Source organism: Lepidothrix coronata, unplaced genomic scaffold, assembly GCF_001604755.1.
Source record: "Lepidothrix coronata isolate B3197 unplaced genomic scaffold, Lepidothrix_coronata-1.0 Scaffold9, whole genome shotgun sequence".
Taxonomy (NCBI): Eukaryota; Metazoa; Chordata; class Aves; order Passeriformes; family Pipridae; genus Lepidothrix; species Lepidothrix coronata.
In genome coordinates, this window is record NW_016690189.1 from 9,619,147 (window position 1) to 9,646,093 (window position 26,947).

General features: G+C 38.1%; 2 protein-coding genes across 20 annotated transcripts in view; one reads left to right on the forward strand and one right to left on the reverse strand.

Annotated features, from left to right (window-relative positions):
* The window catches only part of APAF1 (apoptotic peptidase activating factor 1), an 81,053-nt gene that overhangs the window by 39,003 nt on the left and 15,103 nt on the right, over positions 1-26,947 (forward strand). For 2 of the 4 annotated variants that reach the window (XR_001873051.1, XR_001873053.1), the window contains exons 28-30: positions 12,536-12,608; positions 15,012-15,137; positions 23,899-23,998. The gene's annotated coding sequence lies outside the window, so the exon portion shown is untranslated. Of the gene's footprint in view, positions 1-2,439; positions 3,249-12,535; positions 12,609-15,011; positions 15,138-23,898; positions 23,999-26,277; positions 26,380-26,947 lie in introns of those variants that run through there. The other 2 variants (XR_001873052.1, XR_001873054.1) reach the window with 2 other exon arrangements.
* Positions 7,400-26,947, reverse strand: part of ANKS1B (ankyrin repeat and sterile alpha motif domain containing 1B) — a 417,695-nt gene continuing 398,147 nt past the window's right edge. For 10 of the 16 annotated variants that reach the window (XM_017804297.1, XM_017804293.1, XM_017804292.1 and 7 more), the window contains 5 exons: positions 20,377-20,463; positions 15,722-15,859; positions 10,103-10,270; positions 9,228-9,316; positions 7,400-9,117 (listed from right to left, as the gene is read on the reverse strand). In XM_017804297.1, the coding sequence (XP_017659786.1) occupies positions 9,078-9,117; positions 9,228-9,316; positions 10,103-10,270; positions 15,722-15,859; positions 20,377-20,463 (522 nt within the window). In that variant the 3' untranslated portion in view covers positions 7,400-9,077. Of the gene's footprint in view, positions 9,577-10,102; positions 10,271-15,721; positions 15,860-18,659; positions 18,754-20,376; positions 20,464-26,947 lie in introns of those variants that run through there. The other 6 variants (XM_017804295.1, XM_017804294.1, XR_001873050.1 and 3 more) reach the window with 6 other exon arrangements.

The following is a 26,947-nucleotide window of genomic DNA, read 5'->3' on the forward strand; positions in this document are numbered from 1 at the left end:
ATATTAAGCCATATAACAAACATTTCAGTAATCAGGCCAACATACAGTACTCATAAATTATCACCAAGCAGCTCTAAATCTGTCATAAACTTTTACTGACTTGCTCACAGGAATGTTTATGTAATTGAGAGAAACTATAGAGAGGAAGTTAACTCTCCTTTTACAAGTTAAATCAACTACAGCGAGATGAAAAACACCCACACACTTGGCTTTGGATCAGAAGAGACATTCTTGAAAAGCAAACCTTTATGAAATCTTTATTATGAAATCAAATTATGAAAGCAATTTCAAGGTGTAAAAAATTATCAGTTTTCCAGATGTTGCTGACTGTACTCTGCTTGCATATTCCTTGTATAACAGGGTATCACCTTGATCACGGAGTTACAGATTTGGAATTATTCCAGCAAGTAAATTTTTCACGTGGTTGGAAGCACAGATGTAATGTAGGATATGTCAAAGCTGGAAAGCTTTGAAAGGGGTCCAAGGAGTCACAGTTCCACAGATGTGAAAAAATCTTCACCACACCACCAAACCTGCTGAATGAGATGTTATCTCACATGACGTTCCTTTAAAAAAGGTGTAGAAGCTGCAGTGCAATACAGATAAATATCTTAGGAGATCATGTTTATGATATTTTAGAGTGCAAATTACAAAGTAAACTATAAGAGCAACGGATAGGGGTTTTTACACCAAGGATTGAAATATTGATAAGTGAAGTAAAAGAGAGATTGTTTAATATTAAACCTATGTAATTAAAAAAGAAGCTTATTCTATTGATCACAGTGACACAGTTGTGAAATATGATGTTGGAAAGATGGCATCTTTCTAATATGTTAATCACAGAGATTGAAAATTGGTAATCTTAACAGGTAGCAAGGTTGCATTTGTTCAAACTATAGAATTTTGAATCTCCAAGTCCAAATAATAAATAGCCATATGCCTGAGATAGATAAGATGAAGTGTCCTTTGAATCACACCTGGTAAAATTTATCATACCTTATAAAAATGAGAAATTTTTAAAGGATTGTGAACCATGACAATTCTGGTGTTTTGAGAGATGACCACAACAACTGTTGACCTGAAATCAGTCCTGAGGAAAACAGTAGAATGCCAGATTTGAGGTTATATGGAAAAGTAGAGCCTATTCTGAGCACCACAGAATTTTTCTAGGCATTATTGACTGTTGTGGTTTTTTGAGAGACTGGTTTTGGCAAATGTTACTGACAGATTTCTAACTGTTTTGCTTATGATTTTTATTTTTTGTGATTTTTATAACACACCAGTGTTAATACATGAGCTTTGGATTTCTTTAGCGAATTTGATTTATTATCACACCATATTTTGATTTAAAAGAGTTCCTATTCTGTAGCATGGGTAGAGAACATTAGATGGATTAAAATATAGGTCACATTATTGGTACAATGTTGTTTAATGTTTTTGTCCATGATCTATAAAACCTTTGATGATAAAGCCTGTGAAGACAGGCAGAGAGAGTTCGGGCTGTTCAGCCTGGAGAAGAGAATGATCTGGGGAGATCTTATAGCACCTTCCAGTACTTAAGAGACGCTACAAGAGAGCTGGAGAGGGACTTTTCACAGGGGTATGTAGTGATAGGACAAGGGGTAATAGCTTTAAACTGAAAGAGGAGAGGTTTAGATTAGATATTAAGAAGAAATTCTTTACTGTGAGGGTGGTGAGGCACTGGAACAGATTACCCAGAGAAGTTGTGGATCCCTCATCCCTGGAAGTGTTCAAGACTGGGCTGGATGGGGCTCTGTGCAACCTGGACTAGTGGAAGGTGTCCCTGCCATGGCAAGGGTGCTGGAACTAAATGATCTTGAAGGTCTCTTCCAACCCAAACCATTCTATGATTCTATGATATAAATTATATAAATTGGCCAAAGGGTGAATTGCAAGAATAACCAGCTATCACAATATGATTCATGTCTACTCTCAACATCCAACAGCACTGTTTTCTTACCTTATGGACAAAGTATAGCTTTGTCACAGCCTCACTGGCATTCTGAAGTCCACTATCTTGAGAAAGGTGGTGTGGGAATGAAAGTGTATGGTATCATTCATACAAACTCCAGGTGTCAGCAGTGGTATGTAAAAAGGGCCTGTGGGTACACAAAAAGGATCTGTCTTGAAGGAGTGAGAAGGTGTTCTCTGCTTCATTAATAAGACACCAGTTGAAATAGTGCATATAGCTTTGGTAATTGTATTTCAGGGACATAATGGATTCAATAAAAATTTAGAAGAGTACCACAAAAAATGATTCCTGGGTTGGGCAAAAGTCTTGCAGTGTAAAGTTTGTGTTGGATTTGTTTTGTTGAATTGGAGAGAGGGCTGAGAAGTGATATGTTTGTCATGTGTGGGAGAAAGGCAGGACATTTTAGGCTTGTCAACAAAAAGAATTATCTTTTTGTTTCCTTGCAGATTGCATCATGCAATGACTGGACTTCTGGATGGGGAACAGGTTTCCCCAAACTCACACTGGCAGAATATTTTCCCCCATCTTTTTCTGTAGTATATGTGGTAGCAGCTGGTATTTCTGAGGTCCTTCTCACCCAAGGACTTTTTGCCACATCATGGGCTGTGGATAATGTTGGCACTTTAGTAGGTTTTCTTCCTTACTTCTTGTAGCAATCAGTTTAATTTTCTAGGTTTTTGAGGTATTTGGCATAGGTAACCATTGAAGTTTTATGTAAGTGTAACTGAGTGAAATGTAATGGTTGTGACAGAGAGGTGGCCATGGTTAATTATCTAGTATTTTTTCATGTTAACCTCCACTCATGCACAGCATTCCAAAACACTGGTATGTTTCAGTAAATTCACTTAATTCCAACGCAGAAGTGTTTACTTAATCCATCACTGATACTTTTATATGCTTATATACTGTCTGGAAGGTAACTTAAAATATTAGTCTTCTTTGCAACATAAACTCAAGAAATAAGTAGTGCTAGTCTCAATTACAAACACTGAGATATTTTTGCTTAGGACATGCCCAAGCCTGACATTCTGCATCATAGCAATTATCATTATCAAATAATCACAATTGGAAGAATGAAGACTGCACTGCATCTAATGCATTTTTTAAATTAGTGTGGTCTATTTCTTTTTTCCTCATGGTGTCACTATAGGATAAAGTTAATGCTTATCAGGTATTCTCTGTACTGGAGCATATTTCCATCTCCTTTGTTTCACTCTTTCTGGATTTCTATTATGTGTTTAGAAAATATGATAATAAATACACTACCTTCAAATTTGGACATGTTCTCTCAAGCACTGGCCCATCCTTAACACTGAGCATGACTTTTTTTTTTTTTTAATATTAGAACAAATTTAGCTTTGTGTAAGGGTGTGGAGAATTTGAGCAGTTCTTCTAATGACTTGAAAGTAGAAATGCAACATTTAAGAAGACAAAAAGGGATGTATCTTACAGTTAAGTGAGCTTTTGAATTTAAATCTGTGATAGATTTTTCATCACACATAGAAACTATAAGGTCCTCACAGAATCACAGAATGGGTAAGGTTGGAAGGGTCCAACCTCCCTCCTCAAGCAGGGTCATCCTAGAGCATGTTGCACAGGATTGTGTCCAAGCAGTTCTTGAGTATCTCCAGTAAGCTTCGTTTTTTTCTTATGTTGTTGTAAAGTATTTTGAATTTGGCTTTTCTGATGGATAGAAAAATTAGTTTTCCTATCCAAACTCTCAGTGTCAAGAGAATATGGGAGAGAAAGAAAGAGAATTTTGTTTCTTTTACATACTGGTAGCATTTTTGCTTGCCTAGTTGTTACCACTTTACTCAGACCCACATTCTCAAATATATCTAGGTACCTGACTCCACAGGAGAAGGATGAAAGATGTGGCACTACATAAAAATTAAGTAGAACTGAAGAGAAATTTGCTTGTGCTCTTTATAAGAGCGGGAGCTAGATGTAGGTGCCATTTCCCATTCATGCATTTTGAGCATAGCCTTCCTGAAAGGCAAGGACCACAGGCCATTTTCTGCCTCTTCAGTAGGACAGCAGTGTTTGGGCTGATTGCATTCAGGCTTGTAATGAGGATGAGTGTGACTGTCTAGTCAGCAGGAAGGAAGTCATCCACCAGTTCTACAAAATCTACATCCAGTGTGAACTCTGGCCACAAGTGAAGCTTGTGTATGTGTTTCAGTTAGCTGAGCTTGTGGTCAGCCTCTGTCTAGCTCAGGTTATCAGCTCACAGGTGTAAAAGTTAACTAGAATCAGCATTTGATGAACTAGAATCAGCATGGACTTGATAGTGGTAGAGTCCATTTGTTAGCTTAGCAAAGAAGCTGTTTCACCTAATGAAGTTACAGAGGACTAAACAATTAAAGAGCTTTTCAGTAGAAGCCTGAGCATTATACCCCCATGCTTTCCAGTGAGCTGAAAATCATGTCAATATTTCCAGCCAGTTAAGAGCCCTTTTTTCTCCCACTCTCTTCAGATGGTTTTTTAACATGAGATAACAGCTATCCCTCTTCTTATCTAAGTGCCCACATCTAAATATTTTCCCTTACGTACTTGTCACTGCCACACAGTTCCTCCACAGAGTCAATTGTTTTTTGGGCTGGTAGTTTGGAGACAGTTAAGTTACTATTTCTAGATTGTTGTCTTGATGACATCTTAGACATTGTACTCCAGTGAAGTGTGAAGCAGGCCAGCTGAACAGACACGTTGAAAGAAATCTAGGGCAAAATTAGAGTTCTGCACGTGGCACAAACTGCCTGTTTTAACCTAGAATGGAAGGAATAAACTATTTCACAGTTGGAAGTGCAAGTTTATTAGTTGTCTGGCATGCTGCTTCTTTTTCAAAGGACAGCCAACCTGCCAATTGTCTTCCCAATGGTTACCATTTTATGGCCATGCCAGTTTTTGATGCTGAGATGTTGGCTTTAAACTGCAAGGCATGTGTAACCTTCTTCTGCAGGAAAAGCAGCCTCTCACAAGCTGAGATACCGGAACTGGACATGCTGTTTCTTCTTGCCAGCTGTGAGTAGTGGCTCTTCTGGCTTTTAATAAACACCAGGCCAGTTTGGAGGAATCACTCTGTCCAGTCTGAAATGCAACATCAACGTCTGCTTTAGGAAACCCTCTAGCTCCGCAAACATAGTGTTTCCTTAGGAGTTTCTCCAACTTGAATCCTTCTCCCAGCAGCAGCTTTTTTGCCTTGCATACATAGTGGTACATCCCTCCTCCCACCTCAGCCCACATTGTGATTTCAGAAATGCTTGTTAGGCCTTGGCCTTGATAAATAATAGCTGGGCTAAGCTCCCCTCGAGCTTATCAGAAACACTGTCTGCCCCCAGGAACTTATGTTGGCTAATGAGCTCCTGTTATTTAGCGAACAGCCTTGGAAACTTATTTCTCCCGCCCGAATAACAATGCATGTGTAACAGCATTTTTAGGATTGAATTTTCACAGAAAGTTACTGACCCGAATTGTGGCCAGGATGGAAAATTACTATGCTCAAAGCCAACTCTCCTGTGACCCAATAAACAGCAGTCCTAAGTAAGACCTTTGAGCTCTCCTGGACCACAGTGGGCTGCGACCAGAAATCTCCTTCTGAGTGAGACCCTTCTCAGACCCAGCAAACTCCCAAATTTGCTATACTTGGAGGATCACAGCCAAAAGCCAGTGATGGAGCCTGGGCTGAGACCCCCCCTCCTTGAGGCTCAACCCTTTGCCCTTTGAGAAGGTGCAAAGGCATCCAACCTGAGCACTGAACTCGAGGGGAATTTTTCACAGGTATTACATACCTTGTACATACTCCTTTAGGTCTGTGTGCATGCAAGTGTGAATACACTATAGCAAATGTACTATGAATGTTGCTCTCTTAGATTCTTAAGTAGGTTAGATTCATAAGTTAAGCCTGTGAGTTACTGTTGTGCTCATTGTAAATTTTACAAAGTATTTTCTTAAATTGTTTAAATTATGCTATCAATTAAGTGCTGTTATGTTTAAGAGCTGTTAAAACCTTTAGGCCTAAACCGTTGGTTAAGTCTGAGGCTGAGTTTGGCAAGGGGGTCCACTCTGAACCTTGTGACTCATTCCTTTTTATCCTTACCCTTTTCTATCCTTACCTTTTCCCATCCCCAGCCTCCATGCAGATAATTTTAGACAGACTTTAGTATTAGATTGACTGATTTTAGATTTTAGTCTGATTTTTCTCTGTGTGCTTTAACCATCTAGTAAGCAGTAGAGTGCATTTCACCAATGAACTTCATCATGCTTTCACATTTTTATTAAACTTGCTTTTGCTGATACCTTTGCCAGTGTTTCTTTGAGTGACCTAAAACACCCATTCACAACAGCATATCAGAGACCTCACTACCCAAATAATTCTCAAAATTCTGTCACCCACACCTCATTTTGATTTGAATTTGCTTATCTGCTCACGTCAAATCCAATCTACTTCTTTATCACCTCTCTTCTTTTGCCTGTTCTCCACCCTCCCACTGTAAGACAGTCGTTGCAATTGGTTTTACAGCATCCTAATACTCCAGTTTTTTCACATACCCTTGCTGAACCACTGTCCCATGCCAGAGGGGACTCTATGGACTTCTCTCCAACTGGCTTACACTGTATCAGTTAGCGAGGGAAATATTTCCTTCTAAAGTCCCAGGTTTCTGCAAATACAGAAGTGCCTTACGTCTGTTAATTCTTATCTTTCCTTCTAGTTTCAGTTTTTCTGCTCTGGGGGCTTCTGTTCAGTGCCTTGCTGTGTCCCCAAACCTTCACACTTATTTCCTGCCCTACCAGTCTTTCATCTGTCTCATCTTTCATCAGTCTTGCTAGTCATCCTCAGTCTCTCTTGCCCCAGTTATCTCTCCCAAACAAGTTCAGCTGCTTACTGTGCCACCTTACCTACTTGACATCTCTTTGATAAACGTAGATCAAATTCTTCCCGCAAGGTGCCAGTTCTTCCTGTTGTTTCACACCTTTCCTTTGCATCTGCTTAGAGTTGTGCTGCAACTCCTGTCTCATCCTTTAATTTTAGGGGTCACTCAGCTGCATAAGAGGTGCTCCAGTTTTATACCCTGAAAACCTGGCCACTCTGTGTGACTGAAGTGAATGTGTTTTAGCATAACTCCCTGCAAGAGTCTTTACAGGGTGCAATTAAATATGGGAAGTCAGCAGTTGATTAGTGCATGGAAGAACCAGTTAATTAAGGACTTTAAAGTGTGAAGTATTCACCACGTGTAAACAAAATCTGTATTCCAAACCAAAACTGCCTCCACAGCAATTTCTGGATTTGCTCAGTACAAGATCTGAATCCCATGGAAATGGGAGGGGAGGACCTTGCATGCATTTCAGTACCCTTTGCATCAGGCCACTTGCTTCCTCTAGCAATGATAAAATGATGCACAAAGCACTGGGACTGTACAACTTCATTTTATTTTGTGTGCTTTTATAGGATATAAATAAATGACAAAATTACAAAATTTATAACTGGAAGCCCAAGCATATTTACATAAGTCTTTGTTGCAGTGAGGCTACTATTTACTGTTCTCCTATACAATTTTCCTTTTGGTACCATATTTTTAGTGTTATTTTTTTTACTGTCAGTTGACTAAGTACATATCAACAGTGAATAGGCAAAAATATGTACAAGGAACTATTTTGTTCAAGTAAATTGAATACTGTATTAAAAGTATGTCATCACTCAGCGCTATGATTAGGTGTAACTAAACCATATACAATTATCAGGTTTAAACCAAGTTCAATTATCCATTTTTTGGAATATACCAACTGATGATTCTAACTGAAAAACCTCAGCTGGATATGAAATAATAATTAAAAAAACATTAAGACAACCACACAATTTTTCAATATCTCTATAATGAACTTCAAAATGATTCACAATTTGACTGGATAGAACAATATACGTTAAAATGTCATTTTTCTCCTATAATGATATTTGTACTGTTATAATTTCAGTTCTACATAAATATACATCATGGTATTATACAAATACTCCACAGACATTAAAAAAATTAAAACACTTCAAAGAAAAAGTAAGTAAATCTTATTTAATCAAATATTAAGCAAATGCTTAACTTTTGTTCCATGAAAACATTTTTATTACTTTGGAATTTTTTCTTTTTCTCAATATTTTTATTTAGAAAATGTTTTGCAATAGAATTTTATCAACACTCTTTCAAACAAGTTTTCTGTGACAGAAATCTTGATAGCAAAATCCACGGTTTTGACTTTTTTTTAGAACCACTGAGATTATTTTTTAAAAATATTAGTAGAATTCATGGCTATAGCAATGTTGAACTGCATAAACTATATGTAGGTGTAGTAGAATGACCATTCCACTTTCATTCCAGACTGATTACACGGAACATCCAGTGCACTGATGCTACAAGTCTTACAATTTTCATAATGCTGCAATAGCAGTCGTTTACTTAACTTTAAAATAAACAATATTTCTCATAATTAATCTGGCTTCCTTCCATAAATATTCATATGTTTTCCTATAGTACTTCTCTTCCATAAAAATATCTAATAAATGTTTTCTGTGCATTATTAATACCTTTTTCTATCAATTCATAAAACTCTGATCCTTTGCTACAATGCAAGAGGTTCTTATTTCTGTAGAGGATCAAAGGACATCAATTTTTACATATAAAATCAGCGCACACAGAAATCAGGGTACCTAATTTCTTGTCACTTTAATGAGTTCCTTATTCAACACAGTAATTATTAATGAATTCAGTGGTTTCACAAATAATCTATTTATTAATTCTGGTTCTATTTCAATTAAAAACTGCCAGGATTCAAATAAAAACCCCAATCAAATACTCTACTCATAGGCAGCATTAGTATTAGTTTAGAGACCTTTTGTTTTTTTTCTTTAAAAAGTAGAATCCTAAAATAAGAAATCAAAGAAAGCACTGTGGCAGAGTCACAAGGGAGAACTGCGTGAAAAATAAGGTTTCTCACTCCTCTTGTGGACTGTAATTTTAAAAGTCTTCATATAGTGTCATTCTTCTGTCAGTGCTGCAGGAAGAAGAACATCACCAGAAATGACTGTCAGCCTTTTTTGTTAGTTACAAGGCCACCATACAGTGCAGTCTTCCTCTCTGCTGGATTGAAACGTTGCCATAAAGGAAAGGCTGTGCTGTGACTGCTTGGCGTGCAAGGCACAACAAGGAACAGGGGGACAGTTTTGTATCAGAAAATTGTAGTTTCATACTTGGTATTAATGCCTCTTTTGGCCTCTTGTCCAGGTTCAACAATCCACGGTAGATTCGCAAGAGTCTTTTGTTCGGATGGATCTATCTGCTGTAAGACAAACGCAAACATACACACGGGTTACCATCTCTGTGCACAGCAGCTCCAGCAGAACTTTTTGTTTAAACTAACAGAACACAGAACAAATCCTGAGTGGACAAAGTCCTACAGCAGCGAGTATGGTGGTGTCTACACTCCCATGTACTCACGGCTGCCTTCTTCTTCCTGTGGAGATCAGAGCTGTGTCTACCCCCAAGCTATAGGGCACCATAGTTCGTTAAAGCCACGCTCGATCCTGAGAAGTCTGTTTGCTAATGAGACAGACGATAGCATCAGGAAACGTTCCTACTTACAATTTTATGGAGGAAGATTCTGTGGCAATGGATGACAAAGTGGAAAGTCATACATTTTTTTCCCCGTTCTCTCACCCAGTAATTAAATATCACAGTCCTCACTTTATAGCCAGTGAATATGATACAGTGTGCAGTCATTTTTCTCCTTTCCCTCCAAAATCACCCTATGCCTGTATTTTCACTTGATTTAAAATAGCTTTCATAATTTTTTAAAAAGTTCTACCATAAAAGAATATTTCTCTGTCATCTCTGCACTTCAGGAGGGCCCTTTAAAGACAATCAATATGTAGGCTCCAATGAGCAGTTGTTTGAAACAGCTGCCTGTGCTGCGGTGACACAGCCCTGCCGGCTGATGAGCAGAGGTGACACAATGGAGCATTTTTGACTCAACAGGTATTTTATTTGTACGGCTTCTAGTATATAAACTCTTAACTGTATAGCTGAATTTTGGGTTTTTTTGCATGCATAACTACCTTCTACTTACCACTGACTTCCGAATACTAACACGTGGTTTGGGAATAGGTTTAGAGGGTTTGTTTTCAAAGCTTTCTGGGAGGGTTGAAGAATGGCCCCCTTTTCGTGCTTGTAGTGCAAGCTGATAGGCCACTTCAAATGCTTGTCCTAGGGTAAGAATGATTTCATAAGCTAAATTCTGGAACAAAACAGAAACAGTTAAAATTGGAGTGAGATTGTATTATTGTTGGATATGTGAAGTGGGGTAGTACTGCCTGCAGAAGTGATTTGCAATGTAAATAATTAAAGTCATACTGGTAATAGCTTCTTTAGTCTCTGTAATGTTTACATTTGTCATTTGATTTCTCATTGATTAAAAACAATTTAAATGTAATTTATTGTATTGAAAGTAATTACTTCTAAAACCCTTGAAACATTCTCATGGAAACAGGAGTGAAAAAAGAGTGTTATCTCTTTTCAGAACAAGTTACCCTCTCCTTCCCTCAAACTCCATAGCCCATAGTTGGAAGCAATTCTGCATTGCTTTGAAATTAGGTGATCCCTTAAAATTCCCACATGTTTCTGATACAATTTTAAATGAGACATGTCTTTACCTAGTCAAGTTACATTTGCAGTGAGTCAGAAAGCAAGGCAACACACTTGGAAGTACATAATTTGTCCTTCAATTGTTAAAACAAAGTTAAAGGGATAAGCATTTTATTTCACACCCTACACTTTCATTTCCCTGAAGAAATTCAATCCCTTTTTTATCACATGTGTATACTGAGATAGTACAGGCTAAATTTGGCATATTTAGCTCATTATAAGAGCTTCTTATAAAAGTGCCAGCTCTGGCCTGTGTTAGGTCAGACAGAAAACAATTATACTCCTCCACTGGGACATGCTCTCAGTAGTTACAACTGCAGTTACAACAGCAAGCCAGCCAAAGTTTCAGAGCTTCCCAAATAAAAATGTCTGCCTGATTTGATAGCTGTAGTCTCCAAATTATCTCCCCTTTAACTTCAAGGGAAACTGGCCAGGACCGAGAAACACTGAGGATGCAGTTTGCCAGTGTTGTAACAAAAGGAAAACTAAAGAGGCTATTATGAACTGCTCTGCCTTTTAGCAGAATGCTGGCTATAGAATTAAGAGAAGCAGAGTATAACTGTTAAAAATGTAGAGAATAATATAATTTGAACTGGAGCGTGCTTTTTAGTAGGACAAGAATATTAATCTAAAGACAGATGTCTTTAGAATCAGCTGTTGTGACAGTAGAAGAGCATACTATATCATCCTGGGATTGTCTAGAGTGGGTAACATTATTACTAAGGAATACATCAGCAAGACAGAGTGTAGTAATGGCTTGCAGAAAATGCAGGCTGCAATACTAGTAGGACTGAGAAAATACACCATCCAGCGAGGCATACCAAAATGTCACCAAGACAGGCTTGAAAATCTCTAAGATAAGCATGGAGACAGACTAAAGGTTTGCCATGCTGAGCCATAAATCTAGTCTGAGTCCTGCATCCTATCTGAAGTCACTATAATTTGTTTTCCTTTATAGTCTGTAAAATGAAAAAATAGGCCTGCCTGGAGCCTCAAAGCCATAAGAAACATGTAACTGTTTCTCTGGTTAATAAATATTTGAAATATAGCAAATAGAACATTCACTATTCTGTTCAATATTCGAAATGCAAACTGAACCGTAACTGGTACATAAATTTCACACATTGTGTACTGTGGTAGAGCCTTGACAAAGGGAAGTCTGCAAATGGAGGCAAGGAGGGCTTTAACATTGTACCTTGTAAAATTTAAAGAACTTATCTGAAAAACTGTATTTTGAAAAAAAACATAGGTAAATAAGCTTGGTTTGAGGTATTTCTCACTAGTAGTACTAGAAGAGTATTATAAGGATTAGAGTTGGTACAGATTCTTGCAGGGGCTATACTGGAGAGGTAAGAGCAGGATTCTCGTGGGAATAGGGGTGGAAAACCAAACCACAAAATCCATTGTGGAAATCCTTCTGACGGAGTAAGGAAACTATTTGAACTTTTGACATGTGGCGCAAAAGGAAGGATGCAGGTCTGGCTCCCTGAAAGACGCTCAGCACCAAAGCTGTAGAGCCCCTGGCCGCTGTAAAAGACACTGGCCTTTACGGAACCCCATCAAGCTCTTTAGAAATGAGGCAAAACCTTTAGGACTGTGGTGCTTCCAAGGCTGCTACAATCCTGCTCCTTGCTCAGTACTGCAGAGAAGGAAAGTGAGTAAGCTAATGCCTTTAAGCAACAGTTTCTGGGAGATGAGAAATGAGGTCAATTGCCTTGTTTGCTTTGCAATGTTACAATTCAACACCCCAGTGCAAGTCTGAGTCAAGATTCTTCATCTGCTTTAATTCAGCCAACCTATTACAATGGCTAATTGTTTTCTTACATTTTAACTGACTTTTTTGTTGTCTTCTATCCAGAGGTGCATTGGGCAATGAAGGAATATCCAATGGAAATTACTCTGGATGTCTCCAATACGTGAGCCAGAATTTGGTAAGGGATGGTTTTGATGGTTTAGGATGTTATGATGGTTTGTTTCTCAAGAGGGAATCCTTCAGTGGTAGATTTAAGGCTACTTAGTAAGTGAATGAAAGTGGATTTCAAATACTGAGCAATAAATCCTCTTCTTCCCCCAAACCTTGTCTCCTTCAATATTCTTTAGTTAAGATGTTTTTGCAATTTTGATTATAGAACTTTAACTCTGAGTAGACAAGTTACACGTACAGCTATTCTGAAATAGTATCAGTTATGCTGGTGGTTGACATTACTAAAATACTTCCCTATCTACAAAGAAATTGTTCTTGTCCACATTTCCCAAGAAACTGAAAGATTCTGATTTTTTTCCCGTAACATCGCGTATATTGTATTGCCATAACATATATAACTTAAAATGCATATTTTTACACCTTATTGTGGATTTCTACCATTTTAAACCTTATTTTTCTTGAAATGATTGAACTTCTATCCATTGACAAATGAGTAGGATTGCTTCTATTCGTAAACTGGGAGATCAGGCTCTAACATGAGCATTAGATTTTAAACAGAAAATTTAATTCACTGTATGCTTCTGCTCTGAATATCTAGCTATTTTTTATACAGCTTGTACTTGCATCAAAAATGCTAGATCCTGAGAAATAAAACAACACAAAAAGGGAATATTTGAGTAGGTAACACCCCACTGAGGATTATGTTGCAGGAGAAAACTAAGTTATGACAGTTTGACAATAAAGTTTCTGTATTGCTTAAAATAGCCGTTTAAAGTGCTTGGGGTATTAAATGCACCTCCTTAGATACAGGAAGTGAGCAAAATGTAATTATTCCTGGATCACTTTTCTTCCCTTGCCAAGAAAGGAGATGAATTTTATCTGCTATATACCTGAGTCTATGTTTGTGCTTGATTATTAAACCTATAAATGAAACTGCAGTACTTCAAAACCATTAAGAAGTACTTAAATGGATGAAGAGAAATAATAACCTCACTCAATCAGTCTAATTTCAGCTGATTCACTTATCACTAAAATCTATATAATAGAACATCTTGTTGACCATCGTCTATCTATTTTTAACACAATTTTAAAGTTTTTTCTACTCTCTGTGGACAGTAAAATGCCCACAGAGAATTTAAACAACAGAATGTCACTGAAATGCTAAAATTGCTTCTAACCTACCTGTACAACTTGTTATTTAAATTCTCCTACATGCTATTGCTATGCAATGTTAACTATTCCCTCAGTCCCAAATAAAATGCCACCGTTCAGGCCCCTCTATTTCTTAAACTTATTTATATTCATGTAATCATGTTTCAAGAATTCATACACATTATACCATAGTAAAATATTTTTTCTTGAATAATTTTGAAGTTTTAATAGCACCTTAAATTTCTCTTGTGCACAACTCAAAGGGCAAGTACTCCTGAAAATTTTGGACAATAAATCTTAGGTCCTAAAAACTTTAGCTACTACTTATTTCACCAAATTTAGCTGAAAACTGCATGACCGATTAATTGATGTGTTCATGATTTCTTGCAACAGTAATAATTTGTGCATCCCCATCTGAGAAGCATTAATATAGGAAGAACTGAGTAATTTTCCACCAAAATAACAGGAGTTCTAAGGATTTACGCTGAAATAACATTTTGAGATACGTAGGCAAGAAAATTGGAACAAGGAAATAAGAAATAAAAAATTAATTTCCTGTTTTCAAAATAAAGAATATCTTTTTGAAAAGGTAAAGCTGCTGATAAAATAAAATTTCACCAAATTCCATATCTCCCTTAATTGTCAAGCTAAAACTCCCTCTGACATGACAGTCAGCAGAGCAGAACAGAGGGATTGGCAAATAATAATAATTTCTGTTGTTACAGACATTTCAAATCTTTCAGATTCAATGTAGTAGCCAAATATTCCTAGGACCTCCTAAGATATGTAATTAGCTACCTGTGTGGTCTCTGTCAGATCTGTGTTTCGATTCTTTGGTTAAAATAAATACAAAACTTCTCATACATTTTCTACACATTTGCAGAAGAAGCTTCAGTTTTCCAGTTTATTCAGTATAATGCCAAAAAGTCTAAACAATATTGAGAGAGATGAGTTATTGGGACTGATCCAGCTTAACACTGAAACACTAAAAGTCATGGAACAGCAGGGTAAGAATCACAAAATAACAGAAGGGTTTGGGTTGGAAAGGATCTTAAAGATCATCTAGTTCCAATCCCCTCCTGCCACAGGCAGGAACACTTTTGACTAGACTAAGTTCCTCAAAGCCCTGTCCAGCCTCACCTTGAACACTTCCTGGATGGGGGATCCACAACCACTCTGGGCAACCCGTTCCAGTGTCATACCACCTCATAGTGAAGAATTTCTTCCCAATACCTAATCTAAACCTACCCTCTTCCAGTTTAAAAGAAAAAAAGAAATCTGAAGAAATCACTCCTGGTGGTAACATCTGACCTCTTCATCCAAAAAGCAGCCTCCATCTACTTTGAGAAGGTGCGATGTGTCCAGGCTCAGAGGGCCCCCTCAAGTAAGTTCCAACCCTCTAGCTGCTTGTTGGGGGCATGGGATGGACACACAAGGGTGAAAACCCAGAAGGCTGGATGTCATCAAATCTGTCCTTCCCTGACTGCCCAGGCAGTATAATGCAGTAAAACATGCAGGATGCCCTGCAAACATAGTTTGATCTAGTTCCTGAACCTACCTCTTGGCAGGATTGAGCACTGTATATAATGCACATGGACCCTTTTCTGATTTGTTTATTTGGTATGCACTGAGATTTCAGAATAGGTGGCCAAACCTGCTTGCTACAAACTTCTTGGAAGGTTATAGCATAAGAATTACACATCAAGACTTGTATGAAAAGCTACTCGCTAAGTTTACAGTCAACAGCTGAGGTGACAGAGATGACTTATTTAATATGGAAAATGAGATATCAAAGAAAATCTTGGCTCTTCTCCAGAAATGTCCTTTTGATATCCCATTAGTCTTTTCATGTGGTAAATGAATTATACCTTCCATTAATCATCATATATCCTGAAAACATTTTAACAGAATTAAATAACTATTACTATTACAAAGAACTATTAAATGAAGTATGTTCTATAAACTGACCACATCAAACGCAGTGAATACATGGCAGTAGTGGTGATTAGTCTTCAAGTCTTTAGTGATGTACGCAAATGTAGAGAGGTCTTCGGGGTCTTGTGCAGCACAGGAAATGTTACGGATTTCATGTTCAGCAATGATATTCTGTTTAAAAAAAAATTTGCAATCAATTTAGGAATTAAATTTAAAAGAGTTGTAAAAGGTGTGGGTTTAGATTCACATTTATATTGATCTGCTGTATTGAGGTATTTCAGAAATATCTTAGTAAGAAGAGATTCAGTATACCCCATGTGTGATCTTACATAGGTATTTGGAATTTTGATCCTCTTCAATTGCCAAAAATCTGGTAGGAAACCATTATGTACTAGAGTCTTGCATATGAAGCTACTTGTGCTTTGTACAGTTTATTCAGTATCCTTTGACAAAGAGACCTATTTCCTGGCATACAGCTATGAATCCTGTTTCAAAGCACTACATGAGCATCTTATGAAGTTGCTGTTTTTTTGTGTAATGATCAAAATAGGACAGTTTCAGTCTACTGACAGACAGGATCTGGTGAAACCTAGCAGGCTCAATAGCCAGGTGTTTGCATGTGGTGTTTGACAAATCTTAGCTATACCTTTTCAAGAGAAAAAACACCAAACATGACTTATAACTGAAACCATGAGATATTAAAAGGCTTCTGACTACTAAAAAGATAACTACAGGAGGATCTGGCAATTTCTCTCCACTTACTGACAAGAGCATCCTGTAAGAGAGATATAGGAAAATGAAACCATTCATGCACCGAGCCACACTACTTGCAACAGCCAATGTAAGCTATAGCACACTACTGAGAGGTGGGGCATGTCTGTCTGATGAAATAAAAAAAAGCTGTCTTAAAGCTTTGAAGAAAATTATGAATATTCATTACAGAAATTGCTGATATGTAATTATTGTGTTCAGGCCAAAGGAACCATGAAGCCAGAGAAGAAGATACTGCAGAGTGGCTTATGATTAGGCCTTGCTTCAGCAACATACGCATTTAAAAGGGTTTATTCCAACAGAAGGATGATTAATTGAATAGGAATTTACTTAGCAGTTATGCTTTCTTGAACTGTGGCCCTGTTGGCTGTAGCTCTAACATTTCCACAAAAGTCCAAAGGGATCAAGCCTGCTGCAGCATGACATCGCAACTGCATCACAGAACATGTGACATCTGTGGTGTCCCAGTTCCTTGCACAGCCACCGCTTGCCTTGGTGGCATCTGTCCATGTTAAAACAATCTCTGGTTTCCCTCACCCCTCTCTTTCCCTTACCACCTCCTTTCCTCTCCCTCTTTTATTAATTTTTTTTTTTTATTATATGCAACTAAATCACTTTAGATGCTTTGCCATATCTTCTTTCATTTGCTAAGTGGCAACTTTCCCCCTTGCGTGTAGGTGTCAAGTTATTGAAAAAATGTAGTAATATATCTAATTGAAGAAATCATAGCTTAGGAAAAATCTTAATAAAAAGCATTCCATATTTCAAATTATGGAAAAACCAAGATAAGGAAATTGTTACTGAAGAAATGAAATAATCCTCCTAAATTGTTGCAACATACTTGATTATTTCTGTTTAATGCATTATTTATAAAAATGACAAAACCAGTACTTATGTTTCAATATATGCCAATTTATAATGACACATATAATCTCTGCTTAACAATTGCTCGCTTTTTATGTTCCTTGAAGCATTTTATTTTCTTTGTTCTCAAATTGATAACTTTTACCCTCACTAAAGATTTTGATGAGAATTAGAATTATACCAAAACCAGGGATTCAGATATCCACAGATAGAGCTGTAATACACTGTCACTGATGTGGTGTTGACAACACTGTAGTTTAGAAGGCAGAAAGAATTAAAGCTTGGAAGGTCATAAAATCATATGTGAAGTACTTATGCCAAATCATGACCCACGATGTAATCACCTGAATTTATGCAGCATATGAGAAAAGAGCTCTGCTATGCTGCAACTTTTCTAGGTGACCTGGGGTTGACACAGGGATTTGCACTTGAGTCAAAACTCACAGAGATTATTTTAATATTTTAATTTTAAACCAAGTGAATTTTAGAAATATACACATATCAAGTTTGTTTTAAATAAAGTATAACTAAACTGAATCTTCTGTGTGAAAATTAGTGGTGAAATTGAGTTTTTCCCTAGCTGCTATAGGACATCCTCTGTGATCTCCTTTCAAAATTAAACATTTTTCAATGCATGTGTTTATTGCTTCCTAGGGTCACTCTTTCAGTAGACCCATAGTCTTGTTCTGTAGAACATAGGAGGCTGTGAACCAGCTCGCCGTTCTGGGTATGCTCCTCAGGCACTGACTGACACTGCACAGTTGTCATTCTAAAATTGTCTCTCAATTTGGCAAGAGAAACCTCTGGTTTCTCAAAAAGCAGGGAAGCTGAAAGTCAGTTCTGGTTCTGCCAAGGAAATACCTTGGAGAGACCAGATTTTTGCTAAGCAACCTTCCTTTTGCTTGCCTACCTCATGCCAGCCAATCTCCCTCCTGGCAGAAATCACCCAGAAGACAGAGTGAGCTGTGAGCCACCAGAAAATTCTGCAAGTCTGCTTTTTCCTAAGCAGCAATTTCTTTCTGGCCTCACTTGCAAAGAAATGGTGTCATGTCAAAGTGGTGTCATGCCAAGCTTCAAGGCGCCACTGAAATAGCTGTCGAGGAATGAGGTCAGGGCCCCTTCATCACCTGAAACTTTGCCTGCTATGACTTGGAATACAAATTCTTAGCTTGGTGGTATAAAGGAAAAAGATGAACAGCCATGAGAGCTGAGTTTTCAAGCACAGAACTGCTAGCTATTTTTGTAATTAAAAAGTATGCATTTATTGCTAAGTGGTGCCCAGCGCCATCAACTATAAGCTCATATGGAAGCAGTACAAGTCTGAATAGGATCTCACCTTAGTGCTAATCTGTTTTGGGTCTTGAAGGAATTGGGAACAGCACACTGTGGACAAGGATGATAACGCTTCTGGGAGAGTTGCAGGCTATTACCTGGTTTTTACAGAAGGGAAAGGCAGTGCAGATTTTGAACTGGAGAGAAAGCAATCTACCACTTGAGAAAAAACACAGGACTGTGGCATTATTTACCTCCATCAAAAACATCCGTTGCACCACTAGGCATAAGGTTTCAGTGGGACTCGTGCAGAGTCATCTAACGCAATTTGCCAAACTTCTTTCAAGTTTCCATCTTACGTAAGATTCTGTGCACTGTACAAAGAGACACGGGAAGCTCCTTTTGTTCTCCTGATTTTTTTTGGTAAACCTAAGGACATTGCAGTTACATCCTTTATGCTACGGAAGAGATTTAAGAGCTGAAAACAGCATTATCCAAGTTAGAGTTAATAGCATTACAATGTCCTGATTTATGCCCTGCACATCAGAGAACATAAAGGAAATGAGGGTTGTAGAAGTTCAGTTCTGAATCAGTGGAAGAAAAAGGAGCTGACAGGAATCCCTGGCCTCTCTGCTCTGGCAAACGCCAGACCTGACATAACAGTAATTTCATCTCACTTTTTCTTTTATGCTGTCTTCTAACTCTAAATATGGTTTCCAAACTCTAGCAGAAGTTCACAAATCTGCTTCCATCCTTCACTTAAAACCCAGTTCTAGTTAAACAGCTTTAAAAACCTGATTCATTTGGCAAGTTTGATGGATACTGGGTTAGATGTACTGTGTGGTCTGAATGTTCAGCAACACAAAGCCACTCTATACATTATTAACCTAGTCAGGTAGTTGGGTTGTCGGATTTATTTTTTATATTGCTCAGTGAATTTTAGTCACATAACAGAAAAGATAATTTATTTTCTATTCATATGAAAGCATCAGTATGGATTGCATTTTTTTGCCACTTTAAGCATCCAAAGAAGAGAAATTCATGCATTACTTTACTCCTCCTTACAGAGCCTGTACATTTTACTTTGGCTAAGCATTAATCCATTGCTCTATCCGTCACTGAGTTCTCTGACCTCTCAATTTCTGCTTTTGTGTTTTTGGTTAGTTAGTTATTTTTTTTGTTTTAAGATTTTGGATATATTTTAAAACATAAGAAACAAAGCACGGGAGCATTGCCACACAGGAAGATGAAAAAAATATGGAATAACAACTGCTAAGAAACTGTTGCAGTTCAGGGAGTTAAGTGGCTAGTGCCAGGAAAACAGCTCACAGAGAGCCTCTAGCATTTTTCAAAGGACATTTAAGTCTTGTGTTTCTTATTCTTAAAATGGCTGGCCCTGGATAAAACCATGTATCTTTATTTCAGTGAGACTTTTTTTAATTATTTGCCCAAATTATATTAATGAACAAATAAATAAATAAATATAAAGGATTCCACAGAGGCTCCTTGCCAAATGTCTTTTGTGATAAGCTTGCCTTTTAATGGAAGAACACTGGACACAATGTTCTCCAAATAAGCCATTAAAACTGCTTCACTTGTCCTCCAGACTGAGTTTCTGAAGAATGGCAATGACATTACATCCATTTTGGAGAGAAGAGGTGAAAAAAAGGAAAGGAAAATGCAAAGTGCAAATCTGTCCCCTTTCTGGCCTGGACCTCATAGGTATTACTATTTTTCCTAGTTGTGAGAAATAAAAGCTAGCATTGAATAATTGCACATACCTTATTTGTGGCATCAATAAATTTAACTCCTTTGTAAGAAACAGACAGGACAATGGTTGGTACTTTTTTCATTTGTTCTGTAGACTTCTGAAATCAAAATGAAGATGTTATTAGACTTGTGTTGCATTGCAAGAACAGTGCACTTTTCTTCTGATAAAATACCTAAGTTAAACAAATATTTTACTATTTCTTCAGCTGACTGTGCTCTGGGCTTTTGAAATATCTGCCTTGCAGTTACAAAACTAATAAAAGTTCTCCTTTTTCCTAACACAATGAGAAGAGAATAAAGTAAACTTGCCAGGCTTAGAAAGAGCAGTCATGCAACCAGCATTTCTCAAAACATGTGTGGTTAAGTCATCTACCTGACATGCCCCATCCATCGCTCCCTCCCCTCCTCCCACCCTTCCCAGCTGTAAAAACCAACAGCGCGGTACCTCTCATAGTACTGTTTCTTTCCTGTAATTAGTTGTTATTTAGAAATATTTCACTCTTTTGCCTTCTTGTAGTTGTATATGTGACGTGAACTATCCCTGCAACCCTCTAGGCCTGCCAGTCAATCCGTCAGCCCAACGTTGTATCTTGTCACGTCTGACCATCTGCACTTTGAGCGCAGCTGCTACTGGAAGCTGCTTTACACATGAATTAGCATGGAGGGTTATTCTGATTCCCTCAGTGCCAGGTTCTCCTACCTACAGTTCATGCCTTCCTATAAGATTGTTTTTTCTTTTATGCTAGTCTACTTCTGTGTGCCTTCAATATGATGCACATAGCAAAGATATTTCCTGCTGAACAGATTGGGCAAATATCTGCATCAGATTTAAGTTCTCTGAAGAAAAAAATGTTGTTTACAAATTAAATTTACTAAAACAACCCCCAAACCAACCAAAGAAAAAACTAAATATCGCATAATAGTCTATAGCTGATTTGAATTCTTTTAAGGTTGAAGAACACGATGGACTATTCTATACAGAACTATTGTAGATAAATAAGTTAGATAACATTCAGAGAATGCTTATTCATGGGAGCATCTGCAAACAATCACAGAGATCAATCAAATATTTTCTTGAGAGGAAAGAGTAAGTTCAGTTACAGGTAAACATGAAGAAGCATCAGCACACAGAAGGAAAGTATAAACATGCTGAAAGATCTAGAATTGGCATCTAGGAAGATCATTAGAGCTGCTAAACAAAAGTAGCAGTGGCGGTTTTGTATTATCCAAGACAAATAAACAAGTATAGTTATAAGCTTGAAAACACAGACTGTAACTGAAGAAAATATGTTTTAAAAAAATAGGTGATGGTAACACTAGAGAGCAAAACAAAAGCTTCAAACAAACAAAAAAAACCCCAACAAAACCAACCAAAATCCTGTAATCAAGTCTCCTTATCAGCTCTTAATCCTTACAGAATCAAATGAGACTCCATTTTTGCCAGCATAAAATTCAAAGCTACAGATCCAGCTACATTCTGCAATTAGTGTCCATTCCACGAAGACTAAAACCTCTAATTAAGGTTTCAAGGAGAGCCCTGCCCATCCATGTAATAGAGAGGATTGTTGCATCTCTGCATATCAAATGACGAGAGACTTGAGACAACAATCAAGTGTCAGTTTATCCCAGAGAAAGCTCCTTTCACCCAGAATTCTAGGCACTTCTAAAAAATGACAGCTTAAATGGTAAAACAACCTGAAGAATTTTAACAAAATCTGAAGAAAGACATTAATCTGATTTGCATGTCTCTGAACTGAGTGGAGAAAGAAACGGCAGCCCAGCCAAAAGCAGAGCAAGTACCTACCTGTGCATGTGTGTGTGTCACTGTAATAGATCTCAAATAAACCTTTTCATAAAATTCACCTTCAATGCACAGAAGGCATGAGAGTGCCTGTACAGAAGCTGCAGTGTATACATCTATCAGAATAACAAGCAATAAACCCCGCACACGCTTATACTAGACAAAATAGTCACAAATATGACAATATCACTTTAATAATCTGGCAACCCACCAATCATCCAACTTTTGTCCTTTTGTAGCCCGACAGCTACATGCAAGAGCTTTTTGTCTCCCATTTTGATTATTGTAATTACGTCCTTCCTTGCCTCCTTAGCAGCAAAATTCCCCTTCTCCGTCAACGTGCTGTACAAACATGGTTACTAAGTTCACATATTTTAGCTTTTTGGTCTAATTCTCCCTGTTTGGCATTTGTCATAAAGGTGAAGCTTCCTGTTGGCAAGGCCATGCTGTACCAACTATCTGGGTGTCCTCTTTCCTCTAGACAGTAGTTTGTAATTTAATCATCTTCCTTATCTGCTCCACATCCACCTGGATTTGTCTAGACCAGACCTGACCTCTAGTATTTAATTGAGGTTGTGAACTGCCAGAAGACTGTATCTCAGTGAAACAGCTCATCAAGAGCTATTCAATTACAGTTGGCAAATTAGGAAATGAATCAGACTGATGGACATTCGTAATTTATTAGGCCAAACTGTCTCAGTTGGTAAGGAGCAGGGGATATTCCTCGTCACCTTGTAAAGCATAAAACCCCCAAGACTTGTATAAAGGTGTTCTGTAAGACTGTAGTCCAGTGTAGAATTACGATTTTGGGAAGCAACTCTGCACTGGTACTCCCATTGCAACAAAGAGTTGGGCAGTGGAATAACATCCTTTGTTATTATGACAGTGCCATCAAGAAAAACACACAGCTCTATTCCCCTGCTCAACTCTCAGTGATACAGTAACTAAAGTCCACTACATAATTATTATTTCCAAGCAGTTTCCAGGCTTCAACAGTTTCGAGTTGTCATGGTGAGCTCATACTTATTTGCTTGCTGTTCCTTTCTTTTTAATGGAGCAGGTGTCTGCCAGAATGTGTAACGTTAGTTTTCAGAGATACAGTATGAATACCATTCACTCAGGCACTGTAAGTGCTTTGGCTCTGAATTCTAGGATGAAGTCCTACAGCTTTCTTGGTCAGACATTTCACATCTCTGTGAAGGCCAAGTGGGCATCTCTGCCTGTGCCCAGAACCTGAGAAGAAGGTGAGACACAGGAGTCAGTATTCTCTTTCCTTGGGCTTTTCAGGTTCTAGCCACCGTATCAACTCCACAAGGACACAATGAGATGACAAAATATTCTTGTCCATCTGGTGTCTCTATGGGAAGCAGATGGACTTGAGCCAAAGTTATAGGAGTCACAGCTGAGGGCTGGCATTGCATGTCATGTGCATGCTGACATATGGTCTAATGCTCCAAGGCGTGTTCATACCAGAGAAGTAGGATTATATTTCATCTCATATAGAAGCAATCATAGTGACTGTCTTTGGGCAAGTGCTCACTAGCCTGGAACTGGTCATAGTTCCTATGAACTCCATTGTTTGTGACTGCAACTTTGGCTCTTTGTTTCAATACACTTCTTCAGGGGAATCACCTGGATGAACAGCAAGTCTATTCTAGGCTCCTTGCCAGTGCCTGTCACTGATCAGCTGGTCATCTACCTAAAGACAGATGTGCATGCCCTGTCTCCACAGGTGCACTGTTCCTGCAGCCAGAAGTCTCAATGCTGCACAGTCTGCAATGCCAGAGAGACTGAGCTTTGGTCCCACCTCTGAAATACTTCATGCTGGACAGGTAGGTGACTACGTGAAAGCAGGTCATGTATAATTCAAGAACCATAAAGCAGGCTTGTCTGCAGACAGAGGAAGACAGAAGAAAGCATCACCATCCTAAATCTAATGTGATATATGTGCAGCTTCCCCAGACCTCCCCCAAAAGACATAGACCCTCTTCCTCTTTAGAATAAAAAATATCAGGAATAGTGGTCTCATCTGGATTTTGGTGCAGCTGCTGCCATGAAGCTGCTTCATCCCCTCAGCACCCACACTGGAGATGAGTCCAGTGGAAGGAGGTGGAAGGCACCATCTGCATAACTGCCTGGTTAGTACAGTGATTGCTAGTACAAAAAAGGTCTGAATTTATGACTCAGAGTTTGCATCTGAACGCTCTGCAGCCATTATATAGGACAGTGCCAAAAGCCTGCATAGGCTTGGACAGGGCTGCTCCCAATTCCTCCTTTTGAATGGGTCATAAGGGGATGCAAGAGCAGTGGTGCCAGAGAGGAAGCAAGTCAGTGCAAGCTTGCTTTTCATAATTTATGAATTTTCTTTAGTTTCACAGAAAAAAATACCATTCTCACATCCAGCCTCTAAACACATTTCCATAATATAGTAGTACTACAAACTGTCTTAAGTGGGTAAAGCATTTCCATCTGTATATTGATTTTGCATTAAAGGCTGTGCAGAACTGCTAGACATTTATTTTGAATATAAACTAATCCAAATAATTTGAGATCCACCCTGCCAGTGTGCCTAACAAATCAAGGTAATTAACAATGGCTTAAGAGGCAGAGGAATTCGTTCTTTGAATAAAGTAATATAAACTAGCAGTTTATTTTTAAAAAGCAAATACAAAACCTCTAACTCTGAAGGGCTTTTAACCTTTTCAGGACAGGATTGTACTACAATACCTTGTTCTGTGCAGAACTGAGAGTACTAATGCAACACCTTTGAATATTCCTGCAGTGTACAAAACATGGTACCTCTGAGCACACACACACAAAGCAGCTGAATAAGAAATTCAGAAACACACACAGAATGGTGTCCATGTAAGATGCTCACACATTCACTTGCTAAAGCATAGCATATGCTGTAATCCAGCCCATTCTGAAAATGCTTTCATCTCATTCATTTATTACCTGCCAAGAGGAAATGGGATACATTGGTACTTCTACTTTGCCATGTTGACCACTTCAATGTACTTATACACACATTTATAACTGGATTATTCAGATTTCATACAGCGGCTAAAATGAAATCATGTTCTTTTTTAGGTTTTACTGCGTATGTAATTATACTTGATCTTGCAAATACACAGTAAAAAAACATTATTCAACTATGACAAGTCACTAACAACCCCATACATAAGTAAATTTTGAATACAAGTTTATGAGCCTGTAAAATCTTAAATTTTCATCTTGGCTTTCTACTTTTGCAAATGAATCTGCTAGTTCAGTCCTACACTTTTTTTTAATAGCTATATGAACATTGTAGCTGGCAATTTTCCTATTCAATTATGCACTGGAAACCAATTCACTAAAAGATTCTGAACTTTTTCCTAAACCGGTAGCAACTATTAAGTCCAAATGGCATCAGACTGCACATTTCAAAATATGTATTAGTGCCACCTACTATCATACCTGCATAAATAAGTCTGCTACTTATTTAAGGCTTATGAAGCCCCAAAACTGTCACAATATTCAAGATGAGGCCGCACCAGTGCAGAGCACAGTGAGACAATCACCTCCTTCGACTAGCTGTGGAAGAGGAACTTGAATGAATTGCTTTGACAAGATCATGCATGAGATTAAATGAAAATAAAAAGTCAAAGTCCACAACTGAACAGTTAGTTTTGAAGCCAATTTTGAAACTAAAGTCTGCCTTGTAACAAATATTTAGTAACTTCTCTCAGTCCAAAAGGCTTAAAAATGCATTACTGACATAATTTAACACCTCTTGGAATAAGACTGCATCTGTAATCCTTGTGGTACAAGACTGTTTACCTCTCTACAATTAGTGGATGCCTCCAAGCTACATCATTAATATGAACACTGCACTGGGGGTGCACCTGGAACTCATGTACTTGAGAGTGAGATGATTTTTTGCTTTTGCAGTATCTCTAAACACTCCTCTGCATCCCTCCTGCACCTTAGATTCTTTCAGCCACAGAGTTCAACGACATAAAATCCTCTGAAGAACATGGTGCAGCATGATGTGGATGTGCATAGGGACTGAAGACCTTCCACCACTTATTTTTTCCTTTTGATTAATATCCATGTGCCTTTTCTACTGCAGGCCCTCCCAAAGCAGTGGCCACACGAGAGAGAGAGAGCTACAAGTCCCAAGAGACCAGAGACTGAAGAATCTGAATTGTCAAATACAGTGTTTGATCCCAACATTTATTTGCCTGGTTAGTTTCACTAGGAGGCCTATGGAGGCTTCTACACTTCTATTTTGGGGGCGAGGGAATGAAATGGAGATCAAAAAGTAGAAAGGGTTTGGTAGAAACAAGGAGACTGCCATCTAAATTCACATCCTTCTTCTTTATGTAAGAAGAAATGAAATGAGGAAGAAATGCCCCAGATGCTGCCTATTTTCAGCGAGTCAACTCTGCTTCATCTTCCTCTCCCAGAGCAAAAGAGAAGCAGATTTTGTAACAATTCCAACTTTGACATTTTGGTCTTAAGTCAGCGAGACATTTAAATACCTGCTTTGTGAACAGAACTATATTGCTGGTTCCTCAGAACTTTGACTTGAATTTTAGAACCTCTTTTCTAACAACAAAATAAATAAGAAAGATACATATTATTCAGGAAGGTGGCAGGATCCAAGAACAAAATCTAAGTTCCTTTCTGCTGCAGTAAATATCTGATAGGTTCAGAGTGTGCAGTTGGTGTATGCAACATCAGTGATTTAACACTGCTGCAAAGAAAGAGTCATCCTTGGTGCTGTGCTCATGGCAGTA